Genomic DNA, 22875 nt, shown 5'->3' with positions numbered 1-22875 from the left:
TCAAAGCACACTGCACAGTGACTGCAAATAGAAATTGTAATGTAATTGGATGGAGTTACAGTAGCCATATGTTGGACTATCTTGTATGTCAACTGGCTCAGTTGCATGATTTTTTCTTGTAGATTACTACCCTTACAAGTTCAATAAAAGTCTAACAAAGTTTGCTTGCCATCAATATACCAAGTGCCTAGTGCCAGTACCCTGTCTTTGTTTCCAATCCTGGTTGAAGCATAGTGCTCCCACAGCAATGGGGTGGCATCAGAACATGAGATATCATGGGAGTGCACTAGTAGGCTATGACTACCTTATATATCATGTTCTGACTTAACTCTAATATTGCCAAAAATTTCATGGCATAGAATATGAATAATTGACTGCACATATATATTAGACTTATGGGACATGTAAAAAAAAGTTATACTGCTAGCAGACATTTTCCTACTAAGCCCTCCACACACCCCTTGTATCCTATGTTTTTATGCCACCCCATTGCTAAGAACTTCATGCAATAGGGGGGTTCACAATAGGATAAAAATAAAACTTTAGAGCCAATTTTAAGGCCTTTATCAACAAAATTTTAAAAATCTGGCAAGATGTACAGGACTGGGTGTCTCATGAGAATCAGAGCAACTTCTTTGTTTAAAAAAAATTTGTTCATGAAGGCCTTAAAAAATAAAGATGTTGCTCTGATTCTCAGGGGATACCCAGTCCTGTACACCTTGCCAGATTTTTAAAAATTTGTTGATAAAGACCTTAAAATTGACTCTAAAATTTTACTTTTATCCTATTGTGAACCCCCCTAATAAATAAAATGTAAAATTGAAATATTCCTGAGATTTTTAGACTGTTTGGGCAGGTAAAAACAATTATGCAGTCTGCAGTCATTTTCCTACTAAGCCCACCACACACCCCTTATATGGCATTTTGTGATGACACATTATTGCGTAAAAAAATCAGGAATAAATCTTTATGCACATTCCTCTGTTCCCTAAAATAGTTATGCCTCTAGTACATGGGACAAAAAAGTTACAAGTACAATTGTTTTTTATAAAAAAATCAAAAAAGCAAATGAGCAGACAACTCCCAAATGTCTACTGATTCGTTCAAGGACTCCCAAAAAAGGGGCCTGGTGGAAGTTGGGGATCTGGTTGAGAAGTGGTCCTGCTGACGTAAACAAAAGTTGGGAGCCATTTCCCCAAAATTTGCGAGTTGTTTTTCCAAGCCTCCAGAAACATTTACTTAAGGTTGAAGTGATAATTTGGCCAATAATTACAATTGATCTGAGCTTTCAATCTGCTTTATTTTCCTCTTTTTTCACTCAGTTGTTATCTCTCTGCTGTAGTTGGAAGGAAAGAGCTTTCAGATTTCCTGTGATTCAAGGGATGTGTGGGCTTGGCGGACAAAAGAGAGTTAGTTTTTTTTCTTGAATTTCTTTGTGTGAAAGAATTTACTATATTTTTTCCCTTCTTCACACAATGACAGGGGTGCTTGGGTGGATCTGTATCAAGCAGAAAAAACATTGTTTTGAGCACTACCAGAGCCCGCGCGGAGATTCGAAATCTGAGCCCTGTGCGCCGCGCTCGGGACTGGTGGTTGCCCGAATGTTTCGCTTGGCTCCAGTTTTCTCATCATGGAGAAGACTCTCAGCTGGAATATGGACAGTGACTCGACCAGACATTTCAACTTCAGCATAACTTCTGAATTCTTTCCGCTTGGTCTGGTCCCGATGCGATATTGACCACGCAAGAAGTCGTACTCGAACTGGAGCTTGATCACTAGAAACCTTCAAATATCCGATCTCATCTGTCCATTCTCAAGAGTCAAGAGCAGGTTCCAAATCAAGCTAGCGAATATTCCCCAACCGACACACATCCCCTTCTCACTCCTTCAGGAAAGTCAGCACGATGGATCCTTGGTCTTCCAACGAGTGGGTCGAATCTACTGAACCCGCCACTTCTTCAACATTACCACTTGAGCTTGACCTGCAACCAAAAAGCGAACACCTTCCTAATCAGTCTACCTGGCCTGTCCCCGACTTGAGCTTACCCAACTGGGACAACCCATCACCTCCGAAATCAAGCTCACCTACCCCAGTTTCAAATGATCTCCCTCCGGCCGACTCGTCCGACTCCCGATCGAAGCTTGATCCAGTCGCACTGCCCATCGAAACTCTCACTATCAACACCCAAATCAGTTCGCCTGCGAGTTCAAACCAATCTGTATTCAAGACGCCTGACTCTGCTGGCTCAGATAAATGGGCCCAGTCCAACCAATTGCCCGTCAATGAGCCACCGAATAGCTCACATGAGTCTGCTAGCTCAGATGCTGTCCAGATGACGTCACCAGCCATCGCCTCAGCTTCCATCTCCGCCGATCTTAGTCATTCATCCCGGCCCGGCCCAGGTCCCGATCCCGACCTTGACAGATGGGGAACATTCACTCAGACCGACCTCCCCCCAATCGCATCGGTCATCCCCTTCCCTAACCCCGAGCCCCCCAGTTTTGAACCCACATCGCCCATCCAATCCGGCTGGGATGGTGAGACTCACCTCGGGGGGTGGGACGATGGTCTGGCTATTGACCGTCCACTCCCCTCCCTAGGAACCTCGATATCCATTCCAAGACCAGAAGAGGATCATGATGACGACGATCAGCTTGACCAAGGTTGGTCCTCACCTCATTTATCGGATCCCGATCATTCCAATCGTAATGACACCTCGGAAGATGCTTGGGATCCATCGGGGGCGCATGGGACGGGCGCAATTGTCAGTAGACTCCTTACGTGATTCCTTGTCTGAAATTTCATTGATTTGAATTACATTATTACTGACGACCACTCCTTTCGCTGTTCCAAATAGTCCTCGTCCGTCTTCGATCAAGGTGATTTGACTCCCGTCCAGGCAGGGGTGTCTGCTTTAAGCCCTGGTGATCAACTGTAAGTCTTGATGATTTTTGAATTTTGCAGGAATTGAATTCGCTGGAAAAATTCATTTGTATTCTTTCTCTCATGAAATGCAGGACTGGTAATTCGGGGCAGTTATCCAAGGATCATTTGCCCGAGTCTTCAGATAGACGCACCGAAAACTCGTCCCAGACCGCGGAAACCATTGGCGCTTTCCAAACGGCCATGTCCAAAACTGCCCAAGCTGCCACTAGCATGTTGAAATCTGCGAATGAACCCAGGAACTTATTTTCCAAGGCGAGCACTCAATCATCCATCACCGGATCCTACGCGGTCGATTCCACAAAGCCTGCGAACTCAACCATCTCCCCGGATCACTTGTCGTGGGGCGATTTTTCGGCCTTAGGAAAACCAGATTCAAAATCCGATGCGCTTGCTATGCCTGATTCTCAAAAGACAGCCCAACAGCAGGATCAGAAGAAGCGCGCCAGTTTTTTCGGGTTCTGGTCCTCAAAATCTCAACCGGCACCTACACCTGCTTCTCCACCCACTCAGAATACGGCTATCGGCCCCTCACCGTTGGCACCGATTGGAATTCCTGACCCACTTACTTCTTCTTTGAACCACGCTAGAGGCTCAGTTTGCAGCGCTAGCACCCCTTCAACTCCTTGGCCTGCTCCGTCGCCTGCCTCTCCTGACGCGGCGCAAGACCCAGCGCCATCAGCCATCTCACGCCTCTTTGGAAGGCTTGGGGCTCGCTCCAATCACTCTTCGATCAGCACCTCTACTCTAGATGAACAATGCGAAATCACCGCTCCATCGACCGAATTGAATGCCAATGACATCAAATTCTTAGATCAGGTCAAAACTGTACCACTTGAGCCAAAAATCGTGCCCTATGACGACTTTCCGAGCAGAAGAAATGCTAATCAGACCGAATGGACTGCGAAAAACACAAGCTCACAATCTGAATCGGGAATTTTCGGTTTTCTCTCAGAGAATAGCACAAGCTCCAAAAACCTTGCTTCTCAGCCCAGTTTCCCCATCGGCAAAGACCCCTTCGAATTCCTTGACTCACTATCTGGTGACTCTAGCCGACAGAAACGTAATTTGGGTATTCAAGGCTCATCATCGGCACGGTCATCGTCGCCAAAATTAACAACAATGTCAAGCTATCCCCACGTTGCTCCATTGTCAAGTCATTCAAACAACTCTACGATATTTGCCGTTTCAGGCCCTACTGATCAGAAACCTGTGGGGGATGACTTGGATGATTTATTCTCTCACTTTCAAGGTGCCGAGATTTCAACCCAAGCCAAACACAGCCGGCCATCTCCGTCTGGGAACAACTCGGCCGCTCTACGCGGGTTTCAAAAACCTTTGGGGACCAAGTCAGTTCCACCCCTAGGTTCAACCCAAGTACGCATGGCCAGTACGGTCCCGAAGCCCATCCTACCTCGAGACTCCCACAGCTTCCCTTCCTCGTCATGTGCCTCAACATCGAAAGTGCCCATTCTGGCCCCACCCCCTTCTTCTTCTCGGCCCAGCACATCCGGTCCGATCCCGTTGATCCCACCTCCCCAAAACAATATGAATAAACAAGTAGTAGTACAGAATTCAAACTCTCAGTTTGGCGCCTTGAACTCTCTCTCTCCTCCCGGTCAAAACGTGAACAAGGACCTGCCCTTTCGTCCGCCTAACTCACTGTCATCTTATTCTCAGACACCACCATTATCAAGTACTACTACTAAGTCTGCATCACACAAGCCCAATAAAGCTAACCAACCTGGCGGATTGTCCAAAGAGGATCTCAGCTTCTTCGATTCTTTGATATAAATAACACATGGATTGTATTTTGTTTTTGTTTTTGCCTATCACTTTTGTGTTTGTTTTGTTATTAGCCACGTTGGTATTATTTTACTCATTAATCAGTTGGTAACTTTGTAACCGAGCTCAACAAAGCTACTCTTGATCCTGTATGATCTCTGTCTCGCAAAGAGAGGTGCGCCGGCCCCAAACTTAACCAAGTCCCTCCTTGCCTGGGGGACTCATGACGGGAATGTTTGTGTGAGAGAACCAGATATTTGACCCTTCATTGGAGGACTTCCCTTTGATTTACACGCCCATGTAAAGTCAGATCTGGCACTTGTAAAGCCAGATCTGACTCACCTTGTAATTTTTAGCTTTAGAAGCTTTTCCGCAGGCTTGAGATGCCAGAATACCTGCCAGATTTACAACCCCAGGTATTCCAGCAACTCGGGCCTCATCCCTCATTGTTAAACCAGTCATCGAGAGTACACAACCCTCTCAATGGCCGGTATAGACCGGTCATCGAGAGTGCACAACCCTCTCGATGGCCGGTATAGACCTGTCATCGAGAGGACCCGGCCCACTCGATGACCGGCCTGTACCTCGAGAGGACACATCCCTCTCGATGGCCGGTACAGACCGGTCATCGAGAGTACAGACCCCTCTCGATGGCCGGTACGGACCGGTCATTGAGAGGGTACAGTGTCCTCTCGATGCCCGGTACAAAGGTGTCCTCTGTACCAGTCATCGAGAGGACACATGCCTCTTGATGACCGGTGGGTAGGACATCAAGAGGACACAACGCCGGTCATCGAGAGGACTCAAGCCTCTCGATGGCCGGTACAGATGTACCCCCTCGATGATCGGTCTGTACCGGCCATTGAGAGGGTTGTGTCCTCTCGATGACCGGCACAGATCTGCCAGAGGGTGGTGCCCTCTCTCTCGATGGCCGGTCTGTACCGGCCATTGAGAGGGATGTGTCCTCTCGAGGTACAGGCCGGTCATTGAGTGGGCTGTGTCCTCTCGATGACCGGTCTATACCGGCCATCGAGAGTACGCAACCCTCTAGATGCCCGGTTCTATACCGGCCATCGAGAGGGTTGTGTACTCTCGATGGCCGGTCTCGACCGGGCATCTAGAGGGTTGCGTACTCTCGATGGCCGGTCTATACCGGGCATCGAGAGGGTTGAATCCTCTCGATGGCCGGTCTATACCGGGTATCGAGAGGGTTGAATCCTCTCGATGACCGGTACAGACCGGCCATCAAGGTTGCGTACTCTCGATGGCCGGTCTGTACCGGGCATCGGGAGGGTTGAGTCCCCTCGACGATCGGTCTGTACCGGGCATCGAGAGGGTTGTGTACTCTGGATGGCCGGTACAGACCAGCTATCAGGAGGGTTGTGTACTCTCGATGATCGGTCTGTACCGGCCATCGAGAGGGATGTTCTGGTTTGATCTAGCCGCTGAAAAGTGCGTGTAAAACCAGGGTGTAAAAATCTGGCTTTACAAGTGCCAAATCTGACTTTACACGGCCGTGTACAGCTAGCCCAGAAGAGCTTGCGACTTTGACCGCGAGCTCCGCAAGTTTGTGCCGCAGCGGCGAAAGTTTTGCGCAGCTGCAGAGGCCCGTGCTCGGGGAATCCCCGGGGAGCCCGCAGGTACATAGCGCCACCGATCCCCTGCCACCCACCCCCATCACCGCCGTCGCATCCACCACCATCCAGCCACCACCGCCGTTGAATCCACCACCGCCGTCGAATCCACCTCAGCCATCGAATCCACCACAGCCGTCAAATCCACCACAGCCGTCGAATCCACCACAGCCGTGAATCAAGGACGTTTGAAACTGTAAGTTCTTTCTCATATCATCCCATATCTCATCTTACCCTCAATGAGCACTGCAATCTGACAATATTTACCCCCCTTCAAGAACTATGTATGTCAGGTATACTGCCACATTCAAATACATCGTCGTTCGGGCGGCCCTTGATGGACAACCCCTTGCCGATATCAATATGTCAAATGGATCCGAGGTCAGCTCCGATTCCCTCAGACGCTGGCGTAGTCTCTACGAAGCAACTCGCTCCGTTGTCAACAACCCGGAAACCTATCAAAGAAGAGGTCGACCGTTAGCCCTCAGCGAAGAAGAACGTGCATTCCTCTCGGAGTTGGTCACCGATGATCCAACCATCTATCTTCAAGAGATCCAGCAGTCATTATTCGAACAATGTAACCTCCAAATCTCCCTACAAACTATATCAAACGAGCTTCACGGACGCCTCCACCTCAGTCAAAAAACCATGAGAAAGGTAAATGCAAATCAAGACCCAACTCAACGAGCAAAGTACGTTCTCCTGATGGCCAACTTTGACCCTGAATGGCTTGTCTTCACTGGTGGGTCATCATTTTTATCCTTTTTTCTTCTCTCTGGGTGATCCCTCCCAATCCCTTACTAACACTTCTCTTTCAAAGACGAGAGCGGGGTTTGTCTGGACGCAGTGATACGCACTCGGGGCTGGGCTCCGGTGGGCGAGAGGACCTCCCGGCTGGTTGTAACCCGAGCCACCCATCGATTCAACCTCATTCCCGCCGTGGACCTTGGCGGCCTCGTTGCAGTGATGGTGCAGCCCGAAAACGTCAGGCGCATTGATTTTGAGTGTTACTTGGAGCACGTGTTGGTGAGTCAGATATTCCTTGATCCTAACCTCAGCTTCCATCCAACACCACCAGGAAAATAAAATAGTCAGTTGATGACAAGTGACATTACACCAGCTCCAGCCAGCTACCCACCATCTATCCAATATCTATCCACTATCTACCCCAATCTCCCAACCATCTCCTCAACTTCCAAAATTTACCAAGGAGGTCCTGTTCAGTTTTTGATGAGCCCAACTGATCCTCAGTTCTTTCCAGCTGATACTCAGCTTTGGTACCCAGCTCATACTCAGCTTTTCTGCCCAGCTCATACTCAGCTTTTTCACGCAGCTCACTCTCAGAATTGGAAAAAAGCCGTTTGACCATTCCTTGCCCAGGTGATGCTCAGCTTTGTACTAGTCCTGGCGCAGCTGATGCTCAGCTTTGTACCAGTCCTTGCTTAGCGTTCTCCTAGTCCTGTCCCAGCTGATGCTCAGCTTTGGCCCAGTCCTGGGCCAGCTGGCCAGCTGATGCTCAGCTTGCTGAGCACCAGCTGAGCCAGGCCAGGGAAAACGATGGGAATCAGCTTGGACAGGACCAGAGCTGAAAATCAGCTAGGCTAGGGCCAAAGCTGAGCATCAGCTGAGCCATGGACAAGGCTGAGCATCAGCTGTGCCAGGGCCAAAGATGATCATCAGGTGCCCAGTTCCAAAGCTGAGTATCAGCTGGGCCAGGGGAGAAACTGAGCATCAGCTGAGCCAGGGTAAAAGCTGAGCATCAGCTGGGCCAGGGCCAAAGCTGAGTATCATCTGGTTTTTTCACATTGAGTGTTTTGATCCTGACACCTATCATGTGAGCCCTAGATGTGCTGGTGGAGAGGAGCAGCATTGGAGCAGTGTTGGAGCTGAAACCAAAGCTGTGTCATGTCACTTGCCATCAAGTGACTACTTTTTTTTCCTGGTGCACTGACCATTTGATCTTTGAAGCTTCCCAATATGAACCCATACCCAGGACCCCGAAGCATCCTAGTCATGGACAACGCCCAGATACATCACAACGGCAACATCGAACAGCTCGTCGACGACCATGGCTGTCTCCTTGTGTATCTCCCGGCCTATTCCCCCGACAAGAACCCAATCAAGAAAGCCTTCAGCGTCCTGAAGGCTTCCTTACGGCGACATGGCGTGCTTGATGGAGGTGAAAATGACGGGGAGGCCATTGAGGTATTCACCCGACTTGTCTTCACACCCGAACTTATGAGAGGCCTGTTCAAAGGCTGTGGTTACACTGAATGACCGTTCGTGCTCATCTTTTCTTTTTTTGATTGAGCTCTTCTCTTGCTTTCTTTTTCAATTGTCTTCTTTCCTTCTTTTTCTTTCTTTTTCAAATGATTTCCTTTTTCTCTTTCATCTTCACCACTCTCTTTTTATTCAGTTTCAGATAAATGTCTGTTTGTTTTACTTTCTCCTTTAACTTTCTCTTTGTATTTTAATCCTCTTCTTTCAATGACTCAAGTAAATTCAAATACATAATTTCAATTCACTGGAATTGCTTTCCATACACAAGATGGAGATGAGAAGTGATTACAAAATCAATAAGTATAACTTGAGTGAAATAACAAAAAAAAAAAGAACTTATGATTACACAGTAAGCAAGTGTGAGTGAGTGAAATAACTTATAATTACAAAGTAAGCGAGTGGAGTGTGAAAATAAAAACTAAAAACCAATTGGTGATTACAAAGAGTGTGAGGATCAGAGAGAAAACAAAAAAAATGAACTTATGATTAAAAAAATAACTTATGATTACATACAATAAGTGATTCTACTTATTGGTCGGTGATTCTACTTATTGGTCGCAACCCTCATCAAGTGATGGGAGTATTTCTTCGCAGAGGAAGCGATCAATTGAGCCGGGCCTTTGGGAATCCCTTTGCTTGCGAGCTCTTCTGCCTTGAACCATTTGAACATGGTCCAATGGGTGATGCCAAGGGCGCTCATCCCCTTGCGGACTTTGGGCGATTCCGGGTTGACGTAGGCGAATCGGAGGAATTCTTCAATGCTGCTGTCGTCGTGGGTAGGGGTTGATGGGGATAAGGCTTGGGTTGGATGATCTGGGGTGCCGGGGATGTTCTGCCTGGTGGCCATCGAGCTTGCAGGCGCCATGTGCATTGGGTTGAAAATCATGCCGTGGGGCATTGCGACTCCAAACGAGTTTGGGAATTGGAGGGCGGCCGCCGAAACGGGAGTCGGTGGTTGCGCTGGAACTGGAGGCGGCGGCGGCGGCGGCGGCATGTCGTCCTTGGTCTTGAATTGAAAGCTATCCGATTTTGGGGGAACCCTGAGGGTCACTTCGCCGGGGTTGTTCCTCTGTTACATGGGATCGGAGGCAGTAATGGTCAGTATAGAGAGCTTGAATAGTTAATAGTCTCAAATAGTCTCGATAACTTACAATAGCTTTGGCCCACAGGGCGGTTCTTTTTGGGGTCATTTGGAAGAACTCGTTGGGGTTCTCAGGATTGATGAAAACCCCCGTCTCGTGACTTCCAGTGAGGTGTTGAGCGGGTTCGTGGATACAGCTGAGCTCGGTGACCAAATCGGTGAGGGTAGCCGCTGCCTGTGCACCCGCAGAGGGCCCTTCGGATGGGTCTTCCGCTGCGCTGGGACCTGTGTGCATTAATCGGAGGTGCTTATAAGCAGACTCTTTCTGAAATTTAACACAAAATGTGGTTGATGAGCCATTCCGACTTCGTTGAGATTGAGATAGATCAGAAAAAATCACGTACCTGAGCCAAGATGGTTGGATCTTTGCGGACCAAGCGGCATATGATTTGACGGGATTCCGGAGTGCCCTCAGCAGTTAGGAGGAACTGCGTAAATGTTTCGGCCGAATCCAGTCGCTTCTTTTGGGCTGCTGCGAATGCGTGTCCATTCGGGATGATAGCATTCCAAACAATGCTGCCCTCGGATTCCAGTTCTCGGGCATATACTCCAAGACCCTTGTCTTCATCGTGTTTGATTAAGAGGATTGCGTCCGCCTTGAACCTTTCAAGATCGTAGTTGTGTGTGTCCCAGCTGAGTGTCAGCTTTCCAGGCTCTGATTCAGCCTTTTGGTACTGGGTGCCAACAGGTGCGGCGTTTGCGGGAGTTGATCGGAGGTGGGCTGGGTCTGGGGACAAATAGGAGGAATTCAATTGAAATCGGAACCTCGGGGCGGCCAAAGGTGGAGACTTGACGATTGGAAGGAACCTGGCTGTGTTGTCGAGACTGAGTCGCAGTTGATTGAGAGGGAGAGGAGCCCGAATGGCTGGATTGGCTGGTGGCAATGAGGAACTCTGGCCGGTGCTGGGCCGGCAGCAGTTCGGGGAGGGGAAAAGAAAAATGAAAATCTGAGATATGTATGCCCTCCGGTTATGATTGGCCGTAAAAGAGCGCGGTGAGTCGTGTAGCGTTGAGTAGGGATTGATTTTACGACGGCTGGAGTTGCGCGTTGGCGGTGTTTGTGTTGAGAAGGGGGCCGGGGATACTGCCGGCGGGATGAGGGATGTGATCTAAACCAGTAATGTGGAGGAGATCAGCGTTTTGCGGGGTAAAGAACTTAAAGACGTGAGATTCGGGCAGACAAGTGCCAAGACGTAAACTTAGAATGTTGATGGATAACTGAGAATTTTATGGTTCAGAGTGGGTCCATGCCGCTCCAAAGCCTGAGTTCAAACTGAACTCAAACCTTGGAGTTGGTGACATGTAGCAGACATCTCATCACAACCTAGCGTGCACGCGCGCGCAACAACAACACGAGACAAAAGACAGAAACAAAACCAAACAAAACAGAAACAAAACAAACCAACCCTCCTCATACAAAACCTATCCAACGCGCGCAATGTGAAAGAGGAAATAACAAAACATGATGAAAGATAAACTTAAAAGAAAACAGGACCAAGAAAGCCAAAACACAAGGAAGAGGGGGGGGGGAAGAAGACCTGAAACGCCTTGAGGATGCGCGCCACGCCGCGCCGTTGAACTTGAGGAGGCCTCGAGGGCTGAAAGCTGAATCTTGATGTCTTGAGTCTTGACGTCCTCTGGCGCGCGCCGTGCGCGGCAAAAAGCTTGATTCCTCCGCGTGTACCAGATTGCCCACCACACCGGGGAAGCTGCAAGTAAGCCAAAGAGGGATGGGTCCAGTTGCGACGCTCTTCGCTGACTTCTGATGAAGGCGTCACGGCGGCGGTTGCGCTCCGTGACCAGTTGAGCAGTCCCATCGAACGGCAGGGGTACGTGTCGGTCCGCAGGTGGCGTCAGTGGGTGGTGGAGCCATTCGCTGTAATCGGAGGGAGAAAGGGATTGTTCATCGTTATCCATCCTCAAGCTAGATAATTCACGGACATTATCAGTAAGGCTTGCGTGCTCCCGATAGCATCAATGATAAACAGAAAATACTCACCTGCGTTGAATCGTTCCGATGGCCGGATGATTCTGTCTGGCGGCTGTGGTGGATTCGATGGCTGAGGTGGATTTGACGGCGGTGGTGGATTCGACGGCGGTGGTGGCTGGATGGTGGTGGATGCGACGGCGGTGATGGGGGTGGGTGGCAGGGGATCGGTGGCGCTATGTACCTGCGGGCTCCCCGGGGATTCCCCAAGCACGGGCCTCTGCAGCTGCGCAAAACATTTGCCGCTGCGGCACAAACTTGCGGAGCTCGCGGTCAAAGTCGCAAGCTCTTCTGGGCTAGCTGTAAATCGAAGGGAAGTCCTCCATTATGTTACATCACTCATAACTCATGTAAATTTCAAGTCTCATCCACAAGACCAACTTTTTCTACATTGCATGCACCGATGTTACATATTGTGTTTTGATGAACTCTTGGACAAACGAGCAACTTGATGACTTAGAGTTATGTCCTTACTGCTGCACAGCAGCACTTTTTGCCACCCACAGCGGCAAGTTGTCATATCACATGCCTTGCTGTGATCAAGCATTGGCAGGCGTCCCACCTCATCCGATCACGACCACGGCAGCCTTCGGTCCGCTTCTCTCAACAACGGTGGCCTCACCAATACGCATCACACAACGGGTTTCCGGCCCTACGCTCCGGACACAAAGGTTCATGCCGTCCAAATGGCCCTTGAGGGCCTGTCTTTTCAATAAATTTGCCGGCTTCTTGGATCCTCGATTTTGCGGCATTCGTTTGCTCGACGGCTGGATCTTTACCAAGAAACTCGGTGTGTGATCAGGGACCCGGATTCTTACAAAACACGTGGCCGACTGGCGGCCCTCTCTCGAGACAAATGTGCCTTTATGATCAAGCTCGTACGACTTGAACCAGGCGTGTTTCTGCATGAGATTCAAGAGAAACTGTACGGCTCAACCAAATTCCTTCTCAGCACCACAGGTGTTCACCGTAACCTCGTCATATGTTTGGCGATCACCCTGAAAAAACCTGAAACCAAAAACATTCGGAAATGTCTGGTCGCTAAATAACCGTTCATGGAGCGGATGGAGTTTTATCCAGCTGAGTTCTTAGTGTCAACAGGTGTTTATATCCAACCAAACAGTCTGTTTTTGCTCCCAAAGCTGACAGTTTTCGATTGGTTGGCTGTCTAGATGAGAGTGCCTTCTGCAATAAGGACCTGCTCCAATCTCTTGCCACGTTGTCATAAGGTACCCCCTCGGAGCGACTCCATGTCAATCAGAATGTAGCCCGACTCAGCTTTCTCCCAGCGATATCAATTGAAGGACTGGTGCCCCTCACAAAAACTTTTCAGACGTTCACCGGTCGCCGATCCAAGTATTTTTTGGAATTTGACTTGGTGAGCCAATCAGTTGCCAGTATCATCAGAATTTCCACTGACTTTCCCCTGCTGAAAAGCTTCCTAGAATCAAATGCTACCCTGACATGAACCCCTTTGTTGTATGTGATAACGTTACCTACCATCGAGGCAAGCAAGCTCCAGCCTTGTGTGATGCTGCTGGCGTCTGACTCATGTATTGTTCATCATATTGTGAAACAAAAACAGTTCCCTGCAACACTTCCAGATATTTTTTTTGCCAGATTGTGAGAGTTAAGTCCTGTCTGCGATGGGCTGCGCCTACAGAGACTTATTTTTGCTTGAGAACAAGTCTTGGTATTCTGATGGACCAAGCAAGAGCAAAATCAATGATGAACTCGCCCCTCCTGCTCATCACCCTCCAGTCACTCTTTGTCAGGCTGTTATCTTTGAGTTGCTTGCCCTTCGCAAGCCTACTGAACAGATTGGAAAGAGCAGAGTTGAGCCAGTAGCGGATCATTTTGGTGAATGCGCCAGTGCTCGATGTTGGAGAGGCACCCTGGAAGTGGGGTTTCCCTAGCAAAAAGATTGATCCCGTACAGCAACATTTTGTTGCTGAGGCTTTGAGGGTTGGGTTTATTGGACGGTGGTGGAGGGCCGGATGCTAGTTGACTGCTCTGGGCCCGGCCAGGTGCACTTGACTACGGGCTGCTGTGGCCAAGATGATTGTCAATGACGACATCATGGCCTTGGAGGGGTAAAAACCAAAGGACAGCAATTTGAACCTTGGGCGAAAATCCAGGAAAATCCTGCAGATCCGTCCAAGGATTCTTCAAAACACAATATTTTCTAGATTGTATTTTTCTTGAAGGAAAGTTTAACATTTTATTTGGAAATAAAATACCAAGAAAAACACAGCACTTTGGCTGGGCGCGCTGGAACCTGTACTATGTTATCTGGTTGACTTCTTGAGAAATCAGAGTTTTAGAAAAATAAAACAAGCATGAAGATAGAGGGCAGGTGGTCTCAAATATATCAGAAGGAGAAGATATAGGCCTGCTATCCACCCAGAACTTAGAAGGTTTGGTGTCATCAAAGTTGAGTTCTGGTGGTTCAAAGGAAAGCACCACCAAAACCCAAATTTCACTCACGCAATCATTCCTGATCAGTCAAAGTTCCTCCGGCAAAGCCTCAGGCAAGAGAGGGACTTGGTCAAGTTCTCGCCTGCCCGCCACCTACTCAAAGAGGGCGACTTTGCCCGCACCCATCTTCCCGTTCTCCGGAGGGGTTCCAAAGATTAATCAAACTTGCGCAAGTGCCAGCATCTGAGGGTAGGTCTGGAACTTAGGCCAAGCTTTTTGAAATACTTGTTAATGAAATTAAGTATAAACGTGTTACACAACAAATCAATAGCCCGGTTCACATTGGGGCATTTTAAGTCCCCAAATAAAATTGCACTTGCTGGTTGATAAATTGAGGAGCTTGAAATTACTGTGAGAATTGATATTTTAAGCTAAAATGTTGTTCAGTGTGGCTGGTTTTAATTGAAATTTTTCTGGTCGAGACCCAACGTGAAATGCGCTAATGGATGGTATAATATATTTATTGATTCCCAAACAAAACTCCTATCATGTTGTGCAGAACTTCAATCATCTTCTGCCAAGGTTGTTCTTTGTTTCTAGAGTCTTGGAAAGACGGCCAATCATGATCTTCCAGTATTTTTCTTCAGTTTCAAAGTACTGAGTCAAATAATCAACAGTATGAGTATTTTTATACCAATAACCGATGAGAGTGAGCGAGAGACGAAAAACCAAGTAGCTTGAATCCTTCAAGGAGATGTAACTGATTAATTCTTTTTGAATTGGGTCAAAATTTGATGCCAAAAATATCTGAATACTTGGAAGTCCCTCAAATGTTCCAACAAGAGGATGCTTTTCACCTAGTGGCTGGAGGATAACTTGAGAGAGCCACTCAGAAAAAGCCTTGAACGCATTGTCAATTGGCTGGATATTAACTGAGATTAGGTAATCTAGTATATGGCGGTGGCACAATTGCAAATGGAAGAGCAAAAAATTTATCTTCAGTAGCAAATTCTTCTTCATGATATCCTTGCAATTCTTGGCCGTAATTCTGACAGTGAATTATGGAGGCGCTGGACCGACAAAAACGGCCAATTTCGTGTTTTTTTTGTGAAATGCCGGTAAATCCACGAAAATGGACAGATGAACCGACAAAGCGGCCATTGTTATGCTTTCAGAGCGACAATCCAGCCATCTTGGTGTCGGTCTGATGGCGCCTCTAGCCCGACAAAACAGCCACCATGGCTCTGAGCCGTCATTCCTAGCCAAACATGGTGCCTGAGCCGACATTCCCAGACAAAAATGGCTCTGAACCAGAAATTCTTGTCAGTCATTTTTCATGTTTCGGCTCTAGCCATCTTTCCTTGCTTCCGCTTCCAGCATCCGCCAAACATGTGGGAACAGTATCTGTCTGTATCAGTGTATGTATTTATATGATGCATGTGTAGCAGTACTCAAACAGGTGTCAGTGTCAGGATTTGTTATAAATCCTGTAATAGTAAAGTGAGCAGCCTGGTTCCTATATATACCTCTTCTGTTTTAACCCGCTCCAACTCCCACCTCATTCTCGGCAACTTCTTTATCACTCAACAGGGGGTCGGTTAGGTGCCCTGAAGAGTTGGTCAAGCTGTTTACATGCTGACTTTTGACATTGTGCTCTCTATATCATGCTGCTCTCTGACTTGGGGGTCGGTTAGGTGCCCAGGAGAGTCAGAACGGCATTTCAGAGCATATGATTTGAGGAATTGAGACCAGTCCAATGGCTTCAACTTCTCCCAGTCAACTGGACTCTGCAAGGGAGACCTGTTCTCACCAACAAAGCTCACTGAGAAGCATGCTGCTGGATGTACATACCTTACCAGCCAGTGGCAAAATTTCATTGTTGCCCACTGGCTCGCCAAGGCTCCTGGAAAGTTGTTTATAAAGTACCTTGGCTTCCCAAGGGCTACCAATGAGCTGATTCAAAATCCTGGACGCACTGGGGACCGGGTGGTCGGTCTCTTTTGCTTGAGCCGTGGGTAACACATCCTTCTGCTCACAGTTTCGGCGCCGTGCCGTGGCACCTGGGGAGTCCCAAAAGCCGGTTTAGGCTTCCCAAGACTCTGTCTGGGTTGGAGGGAGGTTTGATCCCGGGTCCGCTGAGAATGTTCCTCCCAAGGGCCTTGCTTCGGCTAGAGCTTGCCCAAGAGGGATCTCTTGGCCGAGCAACGTTGGTAAGGGAGGAGGGGTTAGCAAAGCGGGTCCTCCGGGAGCAGGGCCAACCCAAAAGGAAGCAATGACTAAGGCGCTAGTGGAAAGTTTAACGGTTCTTTCCTGGGGGCAAAAGGGCAGGCAGGGACCGAGGGGACTATGTACACACCTCCCTGTACTTCCGCTGGCACGTGACTACGCTGGAATCTACAGCGCCCCTTGTCACAGAAGTGCTTATAGGATCCTACAGTTGTACAGGGACCAAGCTAGGCAATCATGGGCTACTTCGCTCCCGCTTTGCTCCCAGTAACAAATATTCTTTCTTGTTTTTTAAAAATAAAAATAGAAAAAGTGAAACTAAAAAGCTGTCCGACATGTCGGTCCAGCGCCTCCATACTATGGAGGCGCTTGACCGACATGTCGGACAGCTTTTTAGTTTCACTTTTTTTTATTTTTATTTTTAAAAAACAAGAAACAATATTTGTTACTAGGAACAAAGCGGGAGCAAAGTAGCCCTTGAGACCGCCTTGCTTGGTCCCTGTACAACTGTAGGCACTTCCTTCCGTGACAAGGGGCGCTGTGTATTCCAGCGTAGTCACGTGCCAGTGGAAGTACACCAGCCCTTGGTCCCTGCCTGCCCTTTTGCGCCCATATGTACCAGATCACACTGTGCACTATGGGGTCTAGCGCCAGAGTTGTTGCTTCCTTTTGGGTTACGCCTGCTCCCGGAGGACCTCGTCGCTTCCTTTGGGGTTGCGCCTGCTCCGCGCCATAGTCATTGTTTCCTTTTGGGTTGCGCCTGCTCCCGGAGCACCCGCTTCGCTGACCTCTCCTCCCTTACCAACGTTGCTCGGCCAAGAGATCCCTCTTGGGCGAGCTCTATCCAAAGCGAGGCCCTTGGGAGGAACATTCTCAGCGGACCGGGGATCAAACCTCCCTCTGACCCCCCAGGCGCCGCGGCACGGCGCCGAAACTGTGAGCAGAAGGATGCATTACCCATGGCTCAAGCAAAAGTGACCGACCACCCGGTCCCCAGTGAGTCCAGGTCAGAATGGATATGTGTCTGTGCACCGGGTGGATAATGTCCCAGTGCAAACATAGATACAGGGTGTGATTCCACCTGAAACATAGAACTAAACAAATGGCGAGCTTCATGACTTCATGTTTACAGCTGATCCCTATTCTTGAGGAGATCAGATACATGCAACACAATCAGATACATTTGTACCACAAGACTCCTACATAGCCTGATACCTTATAGATGTGATCACGTAACATATCTTGGCTGATATGTACTATGAGTACATGAGTTACATCGGTCTGGAGGGATCAAAAGAGTTCAAAGATGACTGGAGCGGAAACAGAAGAACGAGAAAATGAGCCAGAAATTTTAGTTTTGAGGCATGGTTGGCTGTGAATGTCGGCTCAGTAGCCATACTTGGCCAGGAATTTCGGCTCAGAGCCATGGTGGCTATTTTGTCTTGCCGGAGGCGCGATCGGAGCGACATCAGAAATGGCCAGATTGTCGCTCTGAAAGCATGACAATGGCCGCTCTGTCGGTTCATTTGTCCATTTTGTCGTGAATTAGCCGGCATTTCACGAAAAAAAAACTATTTTGGCCATTTTTGTCAGTCCAGTGCCTCCATAATGAGCTTCCTTGCGGTTTGCAGTAGATTGAAGAGCAGCTCCCCAGGAGTTGGATCTAACGGGATGGTAATCATCATTCTCGTTTCCCTTAGGGAGGTTATCATAATCAACCAACCATGACGAAATCAAGTCAAGGTTGTCCTCATGAAGATTTTCTCCATTGGCATGAGTCGGGATTGAAACTTGGGAATCTAAATCAGTCGTTAGAGCTTCACATAAGATAAAGGTAAATTTAAAGGGCAATAAGTAGAGCCATGAATAGTTTGACTTACCGTGAGCCTGCCTGTTGATGAATCCGCTTGTTTTCCTCATGGCGAATGGCCGGACCGCCCAGTGGGGATAGTAGGTGATCGGAGCTGAAAAGTACAACAAGCAAAGCCATAAACAGTATACAGAATCCTAACTAACGTACGATGCCTCTTCTGGTGGTTCTCTACATCTTGTAAGTCCGGTTGCATGAAGTTAGATGGCATGCCTTCAGGATAGTTCTGCTCGTCTGGCTCGTGATGATTGGCATAACCCTCTCGATCCATTGGCAGTGGCATTAAGTGGTCCTCATCAACATGATATGCTGATCCTGAAGGCAAGGCTGGCTGATGCCCCCCTGAAAACCTATTGACTCTGGCAAACTGTGGGACATCGTACAAAACCGGAAAGGAAGAGTGCAATGATGGGCTGGTAGTTGATGGGTTTATTGAAGGCCAAGGGACATGGATATGTTCCATGGTGCTCTCTTGTTTTTTTTGTCGTTTTCCCACATTGGATACCAGCTGTTGCCCATAAAGAATGTCTGAGGTCATGTTGTTAGTTGAACCATTGCCACAAGTTTTGCCAGCATTGAAAGACAGTTGCACATACCTTTCTTTTTGCCATTCTGAGCGCTCAATCCCATATTGGCTTCCATAGTCGAGGGGTTTTTGGATGGTTTGACGGCATGTTGCTGAATCTGGCCCGACAATTGCTTTTGGCTCAATTTTTGCTTTGTGAAGCTGGGACTTGGTGATTTTGGCGCAAGCAGAGAATGTGCTTCTGTCGCGCCTCGGGTCTGACTATCCGAATCGAGGATTGATATGAAGGTGCCCTCGTTGTTTGGTATGCCATGCAGCAGCGGCTTGGCCAGAGCCTTGTAACCAATTAGGAGCCACCCCACTTGGAGAAAAAAGAGAGAGGCAAACATTGTCAAAGAATTTGGAGTTTACCCAGCAAGAGGTTGCCACTGCCCATCAGCCTGCTTGAAAGCAGGGCTATAAGAACCAACACTCCAAGCGTTACAGCCTGACGCGGGTCGGGGAGAATGCCACCCAGCCAGACCCACCCTTAAGTTAACACAAGTCCCCCACTTCGGAGGGCCCTGGTACAGCCTGGGCTGGCCCAAAGCACGACTTCCGAAGGAGGGACTTGGGACTGTCCCCAAACTGCACTGAGAGATTCCAATCTTCCAAAAGTTTTTGATGGGGACTTTGTGCCTGTCTAATTTTGACCCTGTTCCGGAAGGGACCCGCGCATGTCCTTGGGACCATGAGACTTGTCTCACTCTTCCCTATCTTTTGCCACTACACAATTCCCTCAAACTCCAATCATCCTTGTCATGCCCCTTCAAAGTTATGGATTTTCAAGGTTCCGTGAGCTGTATGACCTGTGCGTATTAGGGTGGTTCACATCTGGCTCTCTAGTCACATGTAAAAAATGGCTCAAAATCAGCAACACCTAAGGCCCCAATTATAAACAATATTTGAAACTTTATTCAAATATATTTACAATTGTTTTGAAGCCCAGTTATAACTCATTCATGATTAAATACAGGGTTTCAAAAGTGATTCAAAACCTGGCCAATTATAAACCCAGGCACGCACGCAGCCAATTTTGGCATTGGTATGCAAGAATGCTGGCCAACTGAACTGTTCTACTTTACTAGTGGTCAACTAGTTGGCATGGGAACTCTCCCGGGGCTTGCAACCCGGTCGGCGGGCTTGCATCGGACAGACCCTATCTAAATCTGTAGACCTTGCCTGGCGGCCTTGGCCTGGGTACCTTCAGCAACTCCAATCCTCTTGAATAGAGGGCCCAGTGACCCTGTCCCGAGGGCTCTCCGTACACCGGTGTGGTAGACGGAAAAGTGAAAAATCAAAAGTTTTTTCTCATACATATATTTACTCACCCTAGTCCTCAAGATACCACCAAATAGACCTCATAAATGGATTCCACGGCCAATTTTACCCCTAGTCACCACTGGAAGCATCACTGGAACCCCGCTGGATTGGAAGTTACACCCTTTTGGACCCTCATGGACACGGCCAGCCCCAGTCATCAACCTGTCACACCCCTCAAGTCACCTTTCCCAGGTATACACATACTCAGCCCCAGCCAAACACATACTCTTTTCTATCCTACTTATCTCCACTGCATATGCAGGGGACCAACCCCATTTCTTCTGTATTTGACATGTCCCCGCCTCATTTATGCACCCCTTGCAGCTGCATGCAGTCTTCTGACCCCATTTCTGCACTCCATGCATTAGTCTGACACCACTCATGCACCCCTTGCATGAAGTACCCCTGTATTTGACATTTCCCCGCTTTGTTTATGCGGTCCTTGCATAGTATGACCTCATCTTTCATTTCTCACCCCACTTTTTTCCTGTATTTAGTATCTTCTGACACCACTTGTATGCAGCCCACCAGCTAAAATCCCTCATCCAGGGTCCCCCTTGTAGCTAAAATCCCTCACATTTGTCTATATAAGGAGCTCTCTCCCCCAGTTGTTTTTCCCTCAGTTCAGTACCCACCAGTTATACAGATATCACCCATTAGCCATTATCATCACCCTTACACTTTTATAACATACCATATCATCCCTCTTATCTGCAATAACCACTGAGCTCACTCTCATATTCTCATACTCTCATATCACTGGTTGCATATCACGCACCTGTCACGAGTTACCCGGTTCCTGGTTCAACTCCCGACTAAGACATATACCCTTCTCAGTCCAGACACTCTTCTCAACTTCTTATATCACCCTCTCAAGGACCTGTGTTCAACTCCCACCGGAAACATCAAGTCAACTTTCACCCTTTCCATCATCATAAATCCTCTCAACTCTCACATACCTGTCATCGAACAACTTCATCTGGAACTAGACCAGACCTATCACTTGATTAAAACTTGCCAAGCTTAGCTTGGTGGGTCTTGTTATCTGATAGTATAGAAGGGCAGAGTTTGCACCTCCATCATCCCCTTCTCCATTCAGCAAAAGGGTTTCACAACCACTTTTGAGTCTTACAAGGGAGTCCCCAACATGATAGGATAGCTTTGTTCGATCGACAACAGATAATTGATTTCGACCAAGAAAGCCAGAAATACCATTGTCTACGGATCTCAACTTCAAGCGGCGAAAGGAATCAAATTTTTTCAACAAATCTATAACACTCAACGGCATATTCAGTTATTGTGTTGGACAACTAGTCAATTAATTACAAACCATCCAAGGAACCGATTACAAACCTCTGAAAAGAAACGTGTAACCACCGGATCTGAAAAGAGACTCTCGAAGAAATCAGCCAGTTATAAAACCTTAAGAAGGGCAAGAGTAAGACCTGAAGAATCTGGATAACTAGGAACCTGGTAGAAGAGAACTCCGGAATCATTCGAAGGAAGCAGCTGCTTATAAAACCTCAAGAAGGGCAAGAGTAAGACCTGAAGAATTTGGATAAGCAGATACTGTTAGAAGAAGTTTCCCAGCACGGTAAAGTTATTTTAAATATTAAAAGAAAAACCCCCAATTTGCCCTGGTAAAGAGACCAGAGACCAGATATTATTGTTTCTTTTTCAGAGCACAGTAACAGTTAACAAACGATCGTCATATTAAGGAAACTAAGAATCAACATGAGTTTACCCTTCAGTACATTAGAAATGGGAGAAGGATTTGCTTCAAGCACCCCTTTAAGGAACAGACCATTGGCAGGAACTTCAGGATTACTTTGGGCAAGCAATACCCCGAACAACCCACCACCACCACCTAGGAAAGACAAAGGAAAGGGTCCAGAAAACAACTTCAGAGACCCTGCTGAAGAAGAAATGTCGGATTCCGATGAAACTCAACAAAATATCCCACCAAGAAACAATACCCCACGACAACAACCAACCGGTTACGGAATTCATAGCACTGCAAACAACCCAGAAAATATGTATCAACCTCAGTTTCAACAGCAACCACAACCTCAGATTCCAATTCAACAACCTCAGCCAATATACGTCTATGCCCAACCTGAACACTCAAACAAACCAAACATCATCAGGAACGAAGAAGGACTTTACTATGATGGAAGCCAGTTTATGAAGTTTCTACATCGGTTTGAACGAGCAGCCTATGGGTATGGTGCCACGGATCGAGAGAAAGCAATTCAGATACCACGATTTATACGAACGGAAGAATTGAAGTGCGAACTCGAGGAAATGGAGGGGTACAAAGAATACGATTGGACCAAATTACAAGCCGATATGGTCAAGACCTGGGGTGATTTAGATAATACCATCATGTACAACACGGATGATTTCATTAAATTAGCAAAACAACAAGCCAAGGAAGGGATCGCAAACCATTGAGATTACAAAGCCTACCTGGGAAAATTCACCGCAATCCTCAAGTACCTTGTGAAGAACAAACACGTCACCAAAATGGACGAAGCCGGAGGATTATTCTTAAGTGCATTCTCAGTGGACAGTCAACGAAGTGTTAAACGCATGTTGGTCTACAACAAACAACTTCCGAAAGCTAAAGACGGGAGCAATAAAGCGCCGAAATGGGAGGACTTGATTGCAGCTGCAGAAACAGAAGTTCGGGTCAACAAAGG

The 22875-nt window shown here is 47.8% G+C and overlaps 1 protein-coding gene across 1 annotated transcript; it reads left to right on the top strand.

The window, feature by feature from the left end:
• Positions 1-1904: 1904 nt before the first annotated feature.
• Positions 1905-4738, top strand: PtA15_9A204 (uncharacterized protein; the record flags this gene model as incomplete). Its single annotated transcript, XM_053172389.1, has 3 exons — positions 1905-2765; positions 2859-2935; positions 3019-4738. 3 exons carry the CDS (start codon positions 1905-1907, stop codon positions 4736-4738), a joined length of 2658 nt encoding a protein of 885 aa, XP_053023634.1.
• Between the last annotated feature and the right edge of the window lie 18137 nt (positions 4739-22875).

The sequence above is a fragment of the Puccinia triticina genome, chromosome 9A, assembly GCF_026914185.1.
Source record: "Puccinia triticina chromosome 9A, complete sequence".
NCBI classification, from domain to species: Eukaryota; Fungi; Basidiomycota; class Pucciniomycetes; order Pucciniales; family Pucciniaceae; genus Puccinia; species Puccinia triticina.
The sequence above is the reverse complement of the archived record's forward strand: the minus strand, read 5'-3'. Positions and strand labels throughout refer to the sequence as shown.